The sequence below is a fragment of the Triturus cristatus genome, chromosome 10 (genome assembly GCF_964204655.1).
Source record: "Triturus cristatus chromosome 10, aTriCri1.1, whole genome shotgun sequence".
NCBI classification, from domain to species: Eukaryota; Metazoa; Chordata; class Amphibia; order Caudata; family Salamandridae; genus Triturus; species Triturus cristatus.
Genome location: NC_140593.1, coordinates 758,264,719 through 758,278,465, shown reverse-complemented (window position 1 = coordinate 758,278,465; position 13,747 = coordinate 758,264,719). Strand labels below are relative to the sequence as shown.

The 13,747-nt window shown below is 49.5% G+C and overlaps 1 protein-coding gene across 2 annotated transcripts in view; it reads right to left on the bottom strand.

Annotated features, from left to right (window-relative positions):
- Positions 1–13,747, bottom strand: part of PARN (poly(A)-specific ribonuclease) — an 806,720-nt gene that overhangs the window by 364,116 nt on the left and 428,857 nt on the right. For both annotated transcript variants that reach the window (XM_085628287.1, XM_085628288.1), the window contains exon 19: positions 4,914–4,969. In XM_085628287.1, the coding sequence (XP_085484413.1) occupies positions 4,914–4,969 (56 nt within the window). The remainder of the gene's footprint in view (positions 1–4,913; positions 4,970–13,747) is intronic.

Genomic DNA, 13,747 nt, shown 5'->3' with positions numbered 1-13,747 from the left:
GAGCAAAGTGATGGTCTGCCCGATGTGAAAGGCAGTGAAAACCTTGAGAAGGAAGGATGGACGAGTCCTGAGAACCACCTGGTCTAGATGGACAGATAGGAAAGGAGGTTTGGAGGAAAGGGCCTGGAGCTCACTCACTCGGCTGGCAGATGTGATGGCTACCAGGAATGCCGTTTTAAGCGTCAGAAGTCTCAAAGGACAGTTGTGAAGCGGCTCAAAGGGAGCGCACATTAAATAGGTTAAGACTAGATTCAAGTCCCACTGAGGCATAACAAAGGGAATAGGAGGAAAGAGATGAGTTATGCCTTTCAAGAAACGATTAACCACCGTAGACTTGAAAAGCGAAGGCTGGTCTGGAAACCGAAGGAAGGCAGAGATGGCCGAAAGATAGCCCTTGATAGTGCCCAGAGCAGAGCCCTGCTGGGCTAAAGAAAGAAGAAACAAGAGAACCTTGGAAAGAGGGGCAGTAAGGGGATCCACAGCCTTTGCTGTGCACCATACCACAAACTTGTTCCACCGGCAGGCGTATACTGTCTAAGTGGAGGGACACCTGGCTGCCCAGATTACATCACAAAATTCAGGAGGCAGGTCAAAAGACGTCAACCGCCGCCGCTCAAACTCCCCGCAAGGAGGTGGAGGCTGGTCAGGTTTGGACGGAGGACCATCCCCTGTTGCTGTGACAGAAGATCCTCCCGAAGAGGCAGACAGGTCGCAGGTTCGATAACCATGTTGAGCAGATCTGGATACCAGACTCTGTGTCCAAGCCGGAGCCACAAGGATGACTGGGGCCCGGTCGCGTCTTATTATATTCATCACTCTGAGCAGAAGTGGGAAAGGCGTACAACAGACTGCAACTCCACTCGCGATGAAAAGCGTCACCTAGCGAGTGCCGCCTTGGAAATTCCAATGCGCAGAATTGCTGACATTGCGCGTTCTCTTCGGTGGCGAATAGATGTAACCAAGGCTCTCGCCACTGTCGAAAGAGACCTTGCACCACCTCAGAGTGAAGATGCCATTCGTGATCCATTATGCACCTGCGGCTGAGTTTGTCCGCCCTGGCGTTCAGGGAACCTGCCAGGTGTTGAACCGCCAGGCATATGCCCTGATGTTCCAGCCATGTCCAGAGGAGGAGGGGCCTCCTGACATTAGGGTCTACAACCCCACCCCGCCCTGTTTGTTGCAGTACCACATGGCGGTGGTGTTGTCCATTAACACCTGCACTACTCTTCCCTGGACAGAGGGGAGGAATGCTTTGAGTGCAAGACTAATCGCCCGGAACTCCAGAAGGTCGATATGGAACCCGGACTCTGCCGGAGACCAGAGGCCGCTGAACTCCGCCTCTCCCATGTGGCCGCCCCATCCCAGAAGAGATGGGTCTGTCACCACTGTGTGCTCTGGTTGGGGAAGGGAGAGGGATCTGCCGTTGACTCAATCCTGGTTCGTGAGCCACCACTGTAACTGTCGAGCAGTGCCCTCCGAGATCTGGACGCAATCAGACAGATTCCCCTGATGCTGCACCAACTGGAACTTCAGGTCCCACTGCAGGGCCCGCATATGCCACCTGGCATGATCTATCAGGAGCATGCAGGAGGCCATGAGGCCCAGCAGCCTAAGGGTCATCCTGACCGAAACCCAGGATAGAGGCTGAAAGATAAGAATCATAGCCCAAATATCCCAGACTCGTTGTTCGGGAGGATAAACCCGAAAACACATTGTGTCCAGAACCGCTCCGATGAAGAGGAGCTTCTGAGAGGGAATCCAGTGTGACTTCGGCACATTGATGGAGAACCCCAGCGAATGCAGGAGGTCGGACATAGTCTGGAGGTGGGAGACGGCTGCCTGGGGCGAGTCCGCCTTTAACAGCCAGTCGTCTAGCTAGGGGAAGACTGACGACTGACACCCCTGATCTGTGCAGGTGAGCTGCAACCACCGCCATCACTTTCGTGAACACCTGAGGGGCACTGATAAGGCCAAAGGGGAACACTGTAAACTGAAAATGCTTGTGGCCTACCGTGAACCACAGGCAACACCGGTGGGCCGGCAGGACGGGGATGTGAAAATAAGTGCCCTGGAAGTCCAACGCTACCATCCAGTCTCCAGGGTCAAGTGCAGACAAGACCTGAGCGAGCGTCAACATCTTGAACTTATCCTTCCCGAGGAAGCAGATGACATTCCCGAGATCCAAGATAGGACGCAGGTCCTTGTCCTTCTTGGGTACCAGAAAGTAGTGGGGGTAACAACCACAACCTACTTCTGGGACAGGAATGCGCTCGATGGCTTTCTTGGCCAAGAGCGCCGTAACTTCCTGTTGGAGAAGGCCCAGGTTATCCTCCGACATGCGATGGTACTGAGGTTACATGGAGAGAGGGGTAGTCTCGAAGGATAGGGAGTTGCCCCTTCGTACTATTTGCAAAACCCACCTGTCCAACATGATGGTGAGCCAGTGGGGGAGGCGATGGCGGAACCTGCCGCCCACTGGCATTTGGTGGCACTGAAAGGTTGGACTAGGAGTGTTTGGAGGCTGCTGCAGAGGGGGCTGTGGTGGACTGGCCCGCCCGCTGGCCTCAGAACCAAGCTGGTGGTTCCCACGTCCCCAGTCGTGCTGCGGCTTAACAGCTTGCGCCGGCCTGTGGCTCTGGGCGTGACATAGTGGGGCACCCCTTACGTAGCCACGAAAGGGGCAAAAGGCAGACTGCGCAGGGCAGGAGGTGGAGAAGGCCAAGGACCTGGCCGTGCCAGAGAGTCCTTAAAGTGCACTAGCGCGTGGTCTGCTTTGTCGCCAAAAAGGAGACGGCCATTAAAGGGCATGTCCATAAGTGTGGATTGGACATCCCCGGAAAAACCAGTCGAAAACAACCAGGTGTAGCGTCGAAGGGCTACTGACATTGAAATCGTCCGGCCAAGTGCGTCGGCGGTAACCAGCCCACAGCGGATGGTAAACTTCGCTGCATCTCTCCCCTCGGCAACTGCACGGGAGAGTATGGCCCAGGCCTCCTCCAGGCACTGAGGCAGCACCTACGCCACCATATCCCACATAGAGTGGGTGTAACGGCCCAACAGACTTGCGGGGTTTACCGACCACAGTACCAAGCTGGCAGAAGGAAACATTTTCTTCTCAAAGTGGTCCAGCTTTTTGGATTCCCTAGCTGGTGGTGCGGTAGGGAAGACGCCGTTAGAAGTGGAGGCTTGAACCACTAAGCACTCAGGGGTGGGGTGTTGGGATAGGAAAGTAGGGTCACCGGGGCCAGGTGGAGGTGTCAGGCAATCATCTGTGTTGGCCCTGGACCACGTACCAAAAAGGATGTCCGTGAGGGCTTCATTAAACAGCAGTAGGGGTTCTGAAGAACTCACTGCCGGTTGAAGGACCTCTGTCAGGAGGTTAGTGCTGACTGCCACCGTAGATAGCTCGAGGTGGAGAGCCTCGGCCGCCCTACGCAACATCACTGCGTATGACACTCCCTCCTCCTCCGTAGCCACTGTAGGAGGAGACAACAAGCCAAAAGTCTGGTGAGGTATTCAGACCACTCGCTTCCCCTAGTTCATCTCGCCAGTCGGTTCGAACACCAACTGGTCAGTTAAAGGGTCCCCAGACCCCTCCCAGTCCTAGTCACCCTCCTCTGGCAGACAAACCTGTCTCAAAGAGTCAAGATAGAACAGGGGCACAAAGTACCCACCGGCGTCGGTCCTCGCCGATCCGGCTCCGTGTCTACCTCGAGGTGGAGGCGGGGTTCGACGTCAGCTGGGGACACATCCGACACCGGTGGCGGACATGGTGCCGGTGGAACTGGCGCTGGGGGAGACTTAACTAGGTCGACAGGCGCAGATCCAGATCCAGGCCTTGATCCAAGGGGACCCTAAGGCGCAGAGGCCGAAGCCGCTGACGTCGAAGGCCCAGGGCCCCCAGGTGAGTCTGCGGGGCCCGAAGGCATGCCAGTGGAGTCAGGCTGCCCAAAGATGGCGTGCATCGCTTCGTAGAACTGACCCAGAGCCGACAGTACGGGCTGTGCATGCGGAGTCGGGGGAGGGGCACCACCCGCATCCCTCGTCGCGTTGGCCGATGGACAAGGAGAAGTCAAAAAGCTACAATGCTTCTTCGACTTTTTGTGCTTTGACTTACCTGACCCAGAGCGCAAAAACTTAGACGAAGAATGGTGTTGGCTCTGCGACTGGTCCCTCAACCTCCTGAGTCTAACGGGCCTCGAGTAGCTTTCGAGACAGCTCCAGCAAAGACTTCGGGGCCATGGTCCGGCAGTCGAAGCAAGACTTGGGGTCGTGGTCGCGAACCAGGCAGTAGAGGCACACGCGGTGCGGATCCATCACCGACATCAGTCTGTTACAGGAACCGCAAGCCTTAAAGCCGGGCATCCCTCGTGCCCCAGGAGTCATGAGGACTCAAAAAACAACAAAGTCGACAAAAGTCGAGAAACAAGCCCAGTCAAAAAAATTACTGGGGGTACTGCTCTCTCCGAATCTGCACTTGTTGGCGCGGAAAAAGAAAACTGACGTCAGCGCGCAAGGGCGGCGTCTATGTAGCTACCACGATGTCATCCCGGCGACTAGGACGCTGCCGACGAACACTGTCTACTGATGCCACCATCTGACGCACAGGGGTACTGTTGATGAAAAACTTTCCGGATCAAGTCTGACGCCAGGGGGTATTTCTAAGGTAAGGAGTCTAGAACGGTTTCTTTCAGATACAAAATGCAAAGGGTAAAGTGAAATGCATGAACTTCCTGGTGAAGGAATGGGTTTATCACTTCCCTGACTCTCCAGGAAGAAATTAGTGCTCAAATATCCAAAGAGAAATTGCTGAACAAAAAGACCATTTCTCTGCAACAGTGCATGCGCTCCAGCAAACATTAAATCAGTGGCACTAAAAACAGCACGCAAATAAAGTAATTTAGTTAACTTACAATCTGGTCCTTCGAGATTAAGATATGGAATGTCCATGACCCTCATGAGAAACAATCTACAAAGGAGTAATAAATAAATGTTAGTCAAGTGCCACTTTGTGCTTCATTGAATACGCTAAATATTCTACTTTTTGCTTCCAGGAGTGATAATTAAAGCAAACAAGGTGATAGCCACCGAGTATTCTCTTGTGCTCTTAAAAATCTAGAGTCTCAAGCCATTGAAAGAGCAGCATTTGCAGTTTAGTAGCTGTAGGTTAGTCTTGGATGTGGTATGGACTAGGACCATTTTTTTCTTCCAGCAAAAATTAGAATCCTGTGACCTCTCCAATTCCTAAAGCACAAGGTGGTGAGGGGCAGGCTACCAGGAACTTCCCCAGTGCATCTCCTCTGTTTCTTAATTCAGCTCCTGTCCCACCATAAACAGACCACAGGGGCCTGTCTCGATGTCGATTCAAAGACATGTCCAAGGGAAGTTTTTATATGAGCAATCACAATAAACTAAAATCTATCAAAATCCATCTATTATGAAACAATACAATGTCAGACTCTGAACTTCCAGCACAATTGAGAGGAAGATTTGAAGGTTTTATTCATCTACTGGACTAATTTCCAAATATGTTTTTTTCAAAATTATAATCAATCAGCACAGCTTTGTGGAAATTATGTTTTCAGAGCTCTTTTTAGATATCAAAAATGTGCAATGACAAACCAGTTAAGAGTGGCAATTAACAAACATTCAAAAAAAGCGAATGCCAAGTACTGACAAACCTAGAACATCAGGTACTGACAAGACCACAGTGGCCCACTCATGGAAACTTCAGTCAATTGAACCTAATTCTAAGTGTCATCCAATGAAACGTGGGTAATGAAACTACAATATTCATTCATTGATGTTTGAGTCCTTCAATAAGACTGACTGCACGAGATCTTTTATTATATAGGCCTCTGACAAAACTCATGTTAAAGGAGCAGCAGGGAAGTCAGTCATCTCTAAAAACTGTCATACAGAAATCTTCTTGCGAGCAGGAGGTTTAGTACGAAGCTGACTGGTATGCAGACATTAGTAAAGAGGCAAGTTTGAGAATTACTAAAATGGAGGAGGAAAATCAGCTATGTAGATCAGGAATACCATTACACTAGAAGAAAAGACCTGGGATCGACTGTCTCATTTAGCAAGCTTCTTTTTAGTATGTAAAAACAACAGTTGATGGACAGAATGCAGAACAATGTCATACATTCACCCCAGTACAGGGATCTGGGCCTAAATCCATCGTTTTTCTGCTCACCATGCCGTTCCAGTTTGAACCCAGCCATTTGCAAATTAGTCTTGCCCCTGTGCCTCATGTGAACAGTCCAGCCCGACCTGCCAAGCCAGGTTCTCCCTGGACTGTAAACAAGCATCCTAGGAATGGTTTCGGGGTTTCACCCCTCTTCAGCCAGGATAGCTTGATTCCAGGTCCCTTGATCACTTTGCCACTGGATTCAAGCTAGCCTGGCTGATGACTGCTGATTAGCCAGAAACCGGTCCCAGGATGCTTGTTTTTAGTCCAGGGAAGACATGGCTTGGCAGTTCGGGCTGGACTGTTCCCATGAGGCACAGGGTCAGATTGATTTGCATATGGCCATGTCTGAACGGTGTGGCGGAGTGAGCTAAAGAATGATGGATTAAACCCAGATCAGTTGACTGGGGGTGAGTGCTTGCAATGTTCAACACTCCGTCCATCATCCCCTTTGGTTTTGCTTTCTTTTTAGTATGTGCCAGATGGTAGCAGCACTTGTGGCAAGTATTGTGATAAAGATCGCATCCACCAACTAAACCCTGCTGGGAGACCTCAACTTCCACCTTGACAACCAACTGGACCCCAACACCACAACCCTCCTGGACAACTTCCACAACACTGGACTCCACCAGATCATGATCGAACCCACGCACTGAGAAGGACACACCCTTGACCTCTTCACAACAGGAAACTCCATCACTTTCAGCCACACCACTGAACTCCCATGGACAGACTACCAATGCTTTCACTTCACCTTCAGAACACCCACCATCCACCGACACCAGCACCTGCTCCTACGAAGAAACTGGACCAAAATCACCGACAACCAGCTCACCTCCTCACTCAGCAACTCCACCCCAACCATCGCCGAAGACGACCCCAACACCGCAGCCCAAACTCTGCACATATGGATCTCAGACAGCGCCAACACCATAGACCCCCTCAAGAAGAACAACACACGGCAAGAAAGCCAGATGGTTTACCACCGAACTTCAAGAATCCAGATGCACGTGCCGGCGCTTCGAAAAGGCATGGAGGAACTCCAAATCCACAGAGACCCACAATGACTTCAGAGCCGCCACCGACGCCCACCACCAACTTATCATAAAAACGAGAAAAAAAACAATTGAAGACAATCTCCACACAAGCACCACAGCAAAGAACAGCATCATCAAGGAGTTTGCCCAACACACCAGCGAGTCTACTGACATCCCTCCCTCACAAGAAGTCTACAACAAACTCAGCACCTTCTCCCACCACAAAATCAAGAACATTTACGACAACCTTCCAAGACAATAAACACAATGAACCCTCACCAGCCAAACCAGACACCCTGAAGCCAACGGTTGACAAATGGACAGCCCTCACCACCAAAGACACCCTGAAGACAATGAAGTCTATCCACTCCGGGGCCCCCACAGACCCCTGCCCCTACCACATCTTCAACAAAGCTGACACCATCACACCCAAGCTCTGCCACACCAGCAACCGCTCCTTGACGAATGCCTCGTTCCCCGATGACTGGAAACATGCAGATATCAGCCCCCTCCTGAAGAAGCCCTCGGCGGACCCCACCGACCTCAAGAACTACAGACCCATCTCCCTGCTCCCGTTCCCAGCAAAAGTCATTGAGAAAGCCATAAACAGCCAACTCGCCACCTTCATCGAAGAGAACAACATCCTTGACTCCTCCCAATCCAGCTTCAGAAAAAAACACAGCACAGAAACCGCCCTCCTCGCCGCAACAGACTACATCCGCTTTCTACTGGACAGAGGAGAAACAGTAGTCCTCATCCTCCTCGACCTCTCAGCGGCATTCGACAGTCTCTCACCACACCATAATACACAGACTCCACGACGCAGGGATCTGGGACAAGGCCCTCGACTGGATCCACTCCTTCCTCTCCGGCAGAACGCTGCGGGTCAGACTCCCCCCTTTCCTCTCGGACCCTACACAAACCACCTGCGGAGTCCCCCAGGGGTCCTCCCTCAGCCCCACACTATTCAATGTCTACATGGCTCCGCTCGCCCCGTCAGAACCTACGGACTCAACATTGTGTCATACGCAGAGGACACCAAACTCATCCTCTCCTTATCCAACGAACCCAACACTACCAGACAACTTCCTTCCTCGCAGCCGAAGCCTGGAACGCCCTTCCGCTCCACCTCAGACAGACATCGCTCCCCATCTCAGCGAGAAACCTCAAAACCTAGCTCTTCGACAGACCCCCTCCTTGATGGACTGGAACCTGCACGCCAGCCCCCCCAGCGTCTTGAGACCCTTACGGGTGAGTAGTCGCGCTTAAAAACCTGATTTATTGATTGAACCGGTTATGTGTCAAACTCGATAAAAATTGCTTTAAAAAAAAAAAAAAGACCTGGGAGTAAGGGTAGCAGGGGGCAAGGAAGAAGAGAACTGTGGATATGCAGGAGCAGCCTGTCTACATGAACTCTTGGCAACCCGGACAGAATCGGTGGATTCTGCTCCCCACCGGATGGCAGTGACCTTGTATGGGTACAGTAAAGGGGTTTGGCAGATTGAGCAGCACGCTAACCTTGGTTGCGGTGTAGAGGGCACCTCAACCTGTCCCACAAAACTGTTAGGTTCTCGGCTGGGGCAGAACAGACTGGCAGCAAGACTCAAAACGAATAGTGAAATTGGTGTGGTTGGTGAGGCTAGGCAGAAAGGCCTTGAGAGGAAGTGGTAGCCCTACTCTCCTTTAAATGTTCAAGGGCACAATCAGGGTCATCTCCAAACAGGCAAGTCCCAGCAAAGGCCATGTCAATCAGAGAGGAGTTGCCCAACAACCTAGTCTGTCATAGCCATGCACAAAGATGAATGGCAACACTGGTGTCTAAAGCTAACCCAACGAGTCAGTGCTGGTAAAGCCACAACAAACTGTACACTTGGCTGAATCAGGTCCATCCAAAATAACCTGAAAAAGGACAAGGCGAAGGTCTTCCAGTACACCAGAAAGGACATGTGCCACTGAGTTACAGAGGGTAAAAGTGTAACGACAAACAGAAGGCATTGATCAACAGCAGGGCCAAACTGGCTGATAAGAGGTGCTTCACAAAGGTCTCCACTCCGTTTGATTTCCAATCTCAGAGAGTGGTATGGAAATTGTTATGTTCGGTCTAGCGCCAGGCAATTTGCCTGTTAACTAGGGGCCCAATGCAAGGTTTGGCTCAAGCTGCCTAGGAGGGTATCAGTCAGGGCCTCATTGAAAATGAGGACGCAGCCTTATCTGATTGTAGGAAAACCTTCAAGGAAAACCTTCAAGGAAAACCTTCAAGGAAAACCTTCAAGGAAAACCTTCAAGGAAAACCTTCAAGGAAAACCTTCAAGGAAAACCTTCAAGGAAGGGTCTCAGACAGAGTCTCCGGATGCACATCTGGTGACATGGAAAGAAAGGAACTGAGGTCAGCGTGCGGGAGAGACACCTATATAGGTGCCACACATCACTTTCGGAGATATCCAATACTTCTGGTGTAATTGAGGATAAATCTGGTGTAATGCCAATGTCAGTATTTTTAGTTCTTGATCCATTTGTTCACTAATTTAAGGTCAAGTAAGGAATAGGATTCTCAATTCGGGCTTTTATTTTGAAAAGTAGTAACAGGAATAAATTACAGTCAGATATTGGCGACGCAGAACCTCCATGGCATGCTTTCTTTCTTGAGGTTAATTTTTGGTGGTACAATAGGCAAAGCAGATTTAATCCCGAGAGGATATTCATTCTGAAAAATATCCAAGACCCATTTGCCTTTTGCTATTCGTTGCCACTCTTGCAAATGGTAGACAATTTTTACCCCACCAGTGACCAACAGAGAGGAAAGGAGAAGTCACTGTAATGGGGATGGCTTCCTTGCAGATGGTTGATGGCCTCCTTTCCCTTTAGGCTATCTTCTGGATTGGTAAGGTTTATTTTGTTAGTGTAGATGCTACTGCTGCAGCTTTTTATACTCTTTCTTTCCAAGCCAATCGCCTTCAAAGTGTACAAATCAGACTTCAATTGGGGCATCTCATCATTGGCATGCGTACCAAATATGTAGTATGTGGTGTAGTGTAGTCACATGGCGTTTTATTTAGTGAAGTAAATTATCGTAGACTGGAGAAGCGAGTTACACAATGGAATGGTGTGTTGAACAGTAGAGTAGGGTGTTGCAGACTGTCAGTGTGGAGTAGTGTGTTTTAGAGTGAAGTATGGTAAAGTAATGTGTCAAAGTGGAGTTTCGTCAGGTGGAGTGTCGTAGAAATCAGTGGAGGAGAGCGCCATTAAGTGTAGTAGCGTATCAAAGAGAAGCTGATTGGCGTGTCGTCGAGTGTCATACAGAGTAGTTGAGGGGAGTAGAGTAAATGGGCATAGGATGGAGTGGAGTGTAGTACAGTGGAGTTACATACAGTGGAGAAGTGTTTTGGACAGTGGAGCGGCGTAGAACTGAGTATAGTACAGTGGCATAGAGTGGGATAAAGTGTAGTTGAGTGGAGAAAACTGGAGTGGGGTAGAGTGGAGTAAAGTGTCAGAGTGGAGTGGTGTGGCGTGTTGTAGACTCGAGTGGAGCATACACTCAAGTAAAGCTTCATAAATTGGAGTACCATGTTGTAGTGTAGAGTGTAGTGGGGTGTCGTATTGGAAAGTGACGTAGACTGCAGTTCAGTAGAGTCATACAGTCTAGATTATTTTTGTGGAGTGGTGTAAAGTGTGGTACAGTGGATTAGCATACAGTGTTATAGAGTACAATTACATTGAGTGGCGCAGAGTGGCTTACAGTGGAGTAGTAGAGTTGTGTCAGCAGAGTGGAGTAAAGTGAGGTGCAGTGGCATACAAAGTTGTGTACAGTGTTGTATAGTGGACTATAGTAACAGAGTGGAATGTTTGACAGTGGCGTATAGTACAGTGGGTTGAAGGGGTATAGATTGGAGTAAAGTGTTGGAGAGTGGCATGCAGTAAGGTAGAGTTGTACAGTGGAGTTGTATAGAGTACAATAGTGTGTGAAACAGTGGAAATGGGTAGAGTGGATTGCTGTATAGTACCGTAGAGTGAGAAAAAGTCACATACAGTGGAGAAGAGTGATGCAACAGTGTGGAGTAAAGTATAACAGTATTGGTGAGTCAGAGAGGCATGGAGTAGAGAGTACTGGCGTAGCGTAGGTAGAAAACTGTTATAACTTGGTGCGGGGTCTTGCACAGTAGAGTGCTGTGTCGGGTAGCTAAGTGTCAGTGGAATAGTGTTGTATATTGGAGTGTACAGGCATAAAGTAGAGTAGTGTTGGACACGAGTGTACGTGAATAAAGTGGAAGAGCAGAATGTCGTAGTGTGGCAGACATTTTTAGAGTAGAGTTAAAATGGGGAAGTGTATCATATAATGGAGTGGCATACACTGTAGTGGTGTAGAGTGGATTATTTCAAAGTGGAGTAGCATACAGTGGAATAGGGTACAGTGGAATACTGTACAGTGGAGTGTAGAAGAGTGAGGTGGCAGAGTAGAATAGCGCAGAGTGAAGTGGTATGCAGTGGAGTGGCATAGACTTTAATATGGTACAGTGGTTTAACAGAGTGGAGTAGCATACATTGAAGTGGTGTAGTGCAGAGTCGAGTAAAATGCTAGAAATTAGAGTAGCGTCTCACAGTGTAGTGCTATGTCATAGTATTGGAAAAGGTCGTAGAATGGAGTAGTGTTGTATAATAGTGTGCATGGACAGGAGTGCAAATTTGGACAGTGGAGTGTACATGGATAAAGTGGAGTAGTCTAGTGTAAAATAGTTTTGTAGCGTGGTTATGTAAAGGAAAGTTCACTGGAGTAGCGAACAGTTGAGTGGCATAAAGTGGAATAGCGTGGAGTGGCATAAAGAGGAATAGCGTGGAGTGGAGTAGCATGGATTGCATTGGCATGGCGTCGAGTAAGGGCGCGGCGTCGAGTTGAGTACGGTACAGTGGATTAGGGTAGAGTGGGGTGGCAAACATTGTAGTGGTGAAGTGCAGAGTTGAGGAAACTGCTAGAAATTGGAGTGGCGTCTCATACAGTGTAGTGCTATGTAATAGCATTTGAAAAGGTCCGAGTGGAGTAGTGTTGTACAATAGAGTGCATGGATAGAGTGGACTGCAAATTTGGACAGTGGAGTGTTCATGGATAAGTGGAGTAGAGTCTAGTAGAGTGTAATATAGTTTTGTAGAGTTGAGTTATATAAAGTAGAGTGCAATGGAGTAGTGTAGAGTGGAGTAGCATAGATTGCAGTGGTATAGAGTAGGGTAGAGTAATAGTGAAGAGTGTAGTAGTGTACTGTGGAGCAGTGTACAGTTAAGTGGTCTAGACTGAAGTGGTGTATTGTGGGGTAGAGTGCAATAGCATACAGTGGAGTTGGGTAGAGTGGAATAATATGAAGTAGACTGGCAAGGATTGAAGTTGCATACAGTGTACTAGTAGATTGGAGTGGCAGAGTGGAATACCGCAGTGTGGAGTACAGTGGAATGGCGTAGAGTACAACAGCATGGAGTGGAACTGCGTAAAGTAGAACAGATTAGATTGCAGTGGCACACAGGGGAGTGGTGTAGACTAGAGTAGTGTACAGTGGAGTGGGGTAGAGTAAAGTCACATAGTAGGAGGAACAGCGCAGAGAGGAGTGGTGTACAGTAGAGCAACCAAATAAGTGGTGTAGACTGGAGGGGTGCACACTGGAATGGGGTAGAGTGTAATAGCATACAGTGAAGTGGAGTCCAATGGAATAGGGTAGAATGGAGTGGGGCAGGGTGGAGTGGGGCAGGGTGGAGTGGGGCAGGGTGGAGTGGGGCAGGGTGGAGTGACAAACACTGGAGTGGCGTAGAGTGGAGTGGCATACAGTGGAGTGGCATACAGTGGAATGGCGTAGAGTGGAATAGCAAATACGTGAGTAGCATACAGCAGAGTGGAATAAAGTGGAGTGGCGTACACTCGAGTTGCATACAGTAGAATAGCAAAGAGTGGTCAGGCACAGGGTGTAATTAAGTAGAGTAGAGTGGAGTGGGGAAGAGCAGACTGTTGTGGAGTGAAGAGTGCAATAGTGTATAGTGGCGTAGCGTACAGTGGAGGGGTGTATAATGAAGTGGTGTAGACTTGAGGTGTACAGTGGCGTGGGGTAGAATGAAACAGCTCACAGTGGAGTGGCATACATTAGCGTGGGGTCCAATCTAATAGCTTAGAATGAAGTGGAGTGACGTTTTGCGGCACGGCGTACAGCGGCGTTGTGTACAGTGGATTAGGATAGAGTGGAGTGGCATACAGTGGATTAGGATAGAGTGGAGTGGCATACAGTGGATTAGGATAGAGTGGAGTGGCATACAGCGGATTAGGATAGAGTGGAGTGGCATACAGCGGAATAGGATATAGTGGAGTGGCATACAGCGGAATAGGATAGAGTGGAGTGGCATACAGCGGAATAGGATAGTGTGGAGTGGCACACAACGGAATAGGATAGTATGGAGTGGCACACAGCGCTGAACAGAGTGGAGTGGCACACAGCGATGAACAGAGTGGAGTGGCACACAGCGATGAACAGAGTGGCACAGCGCTGAA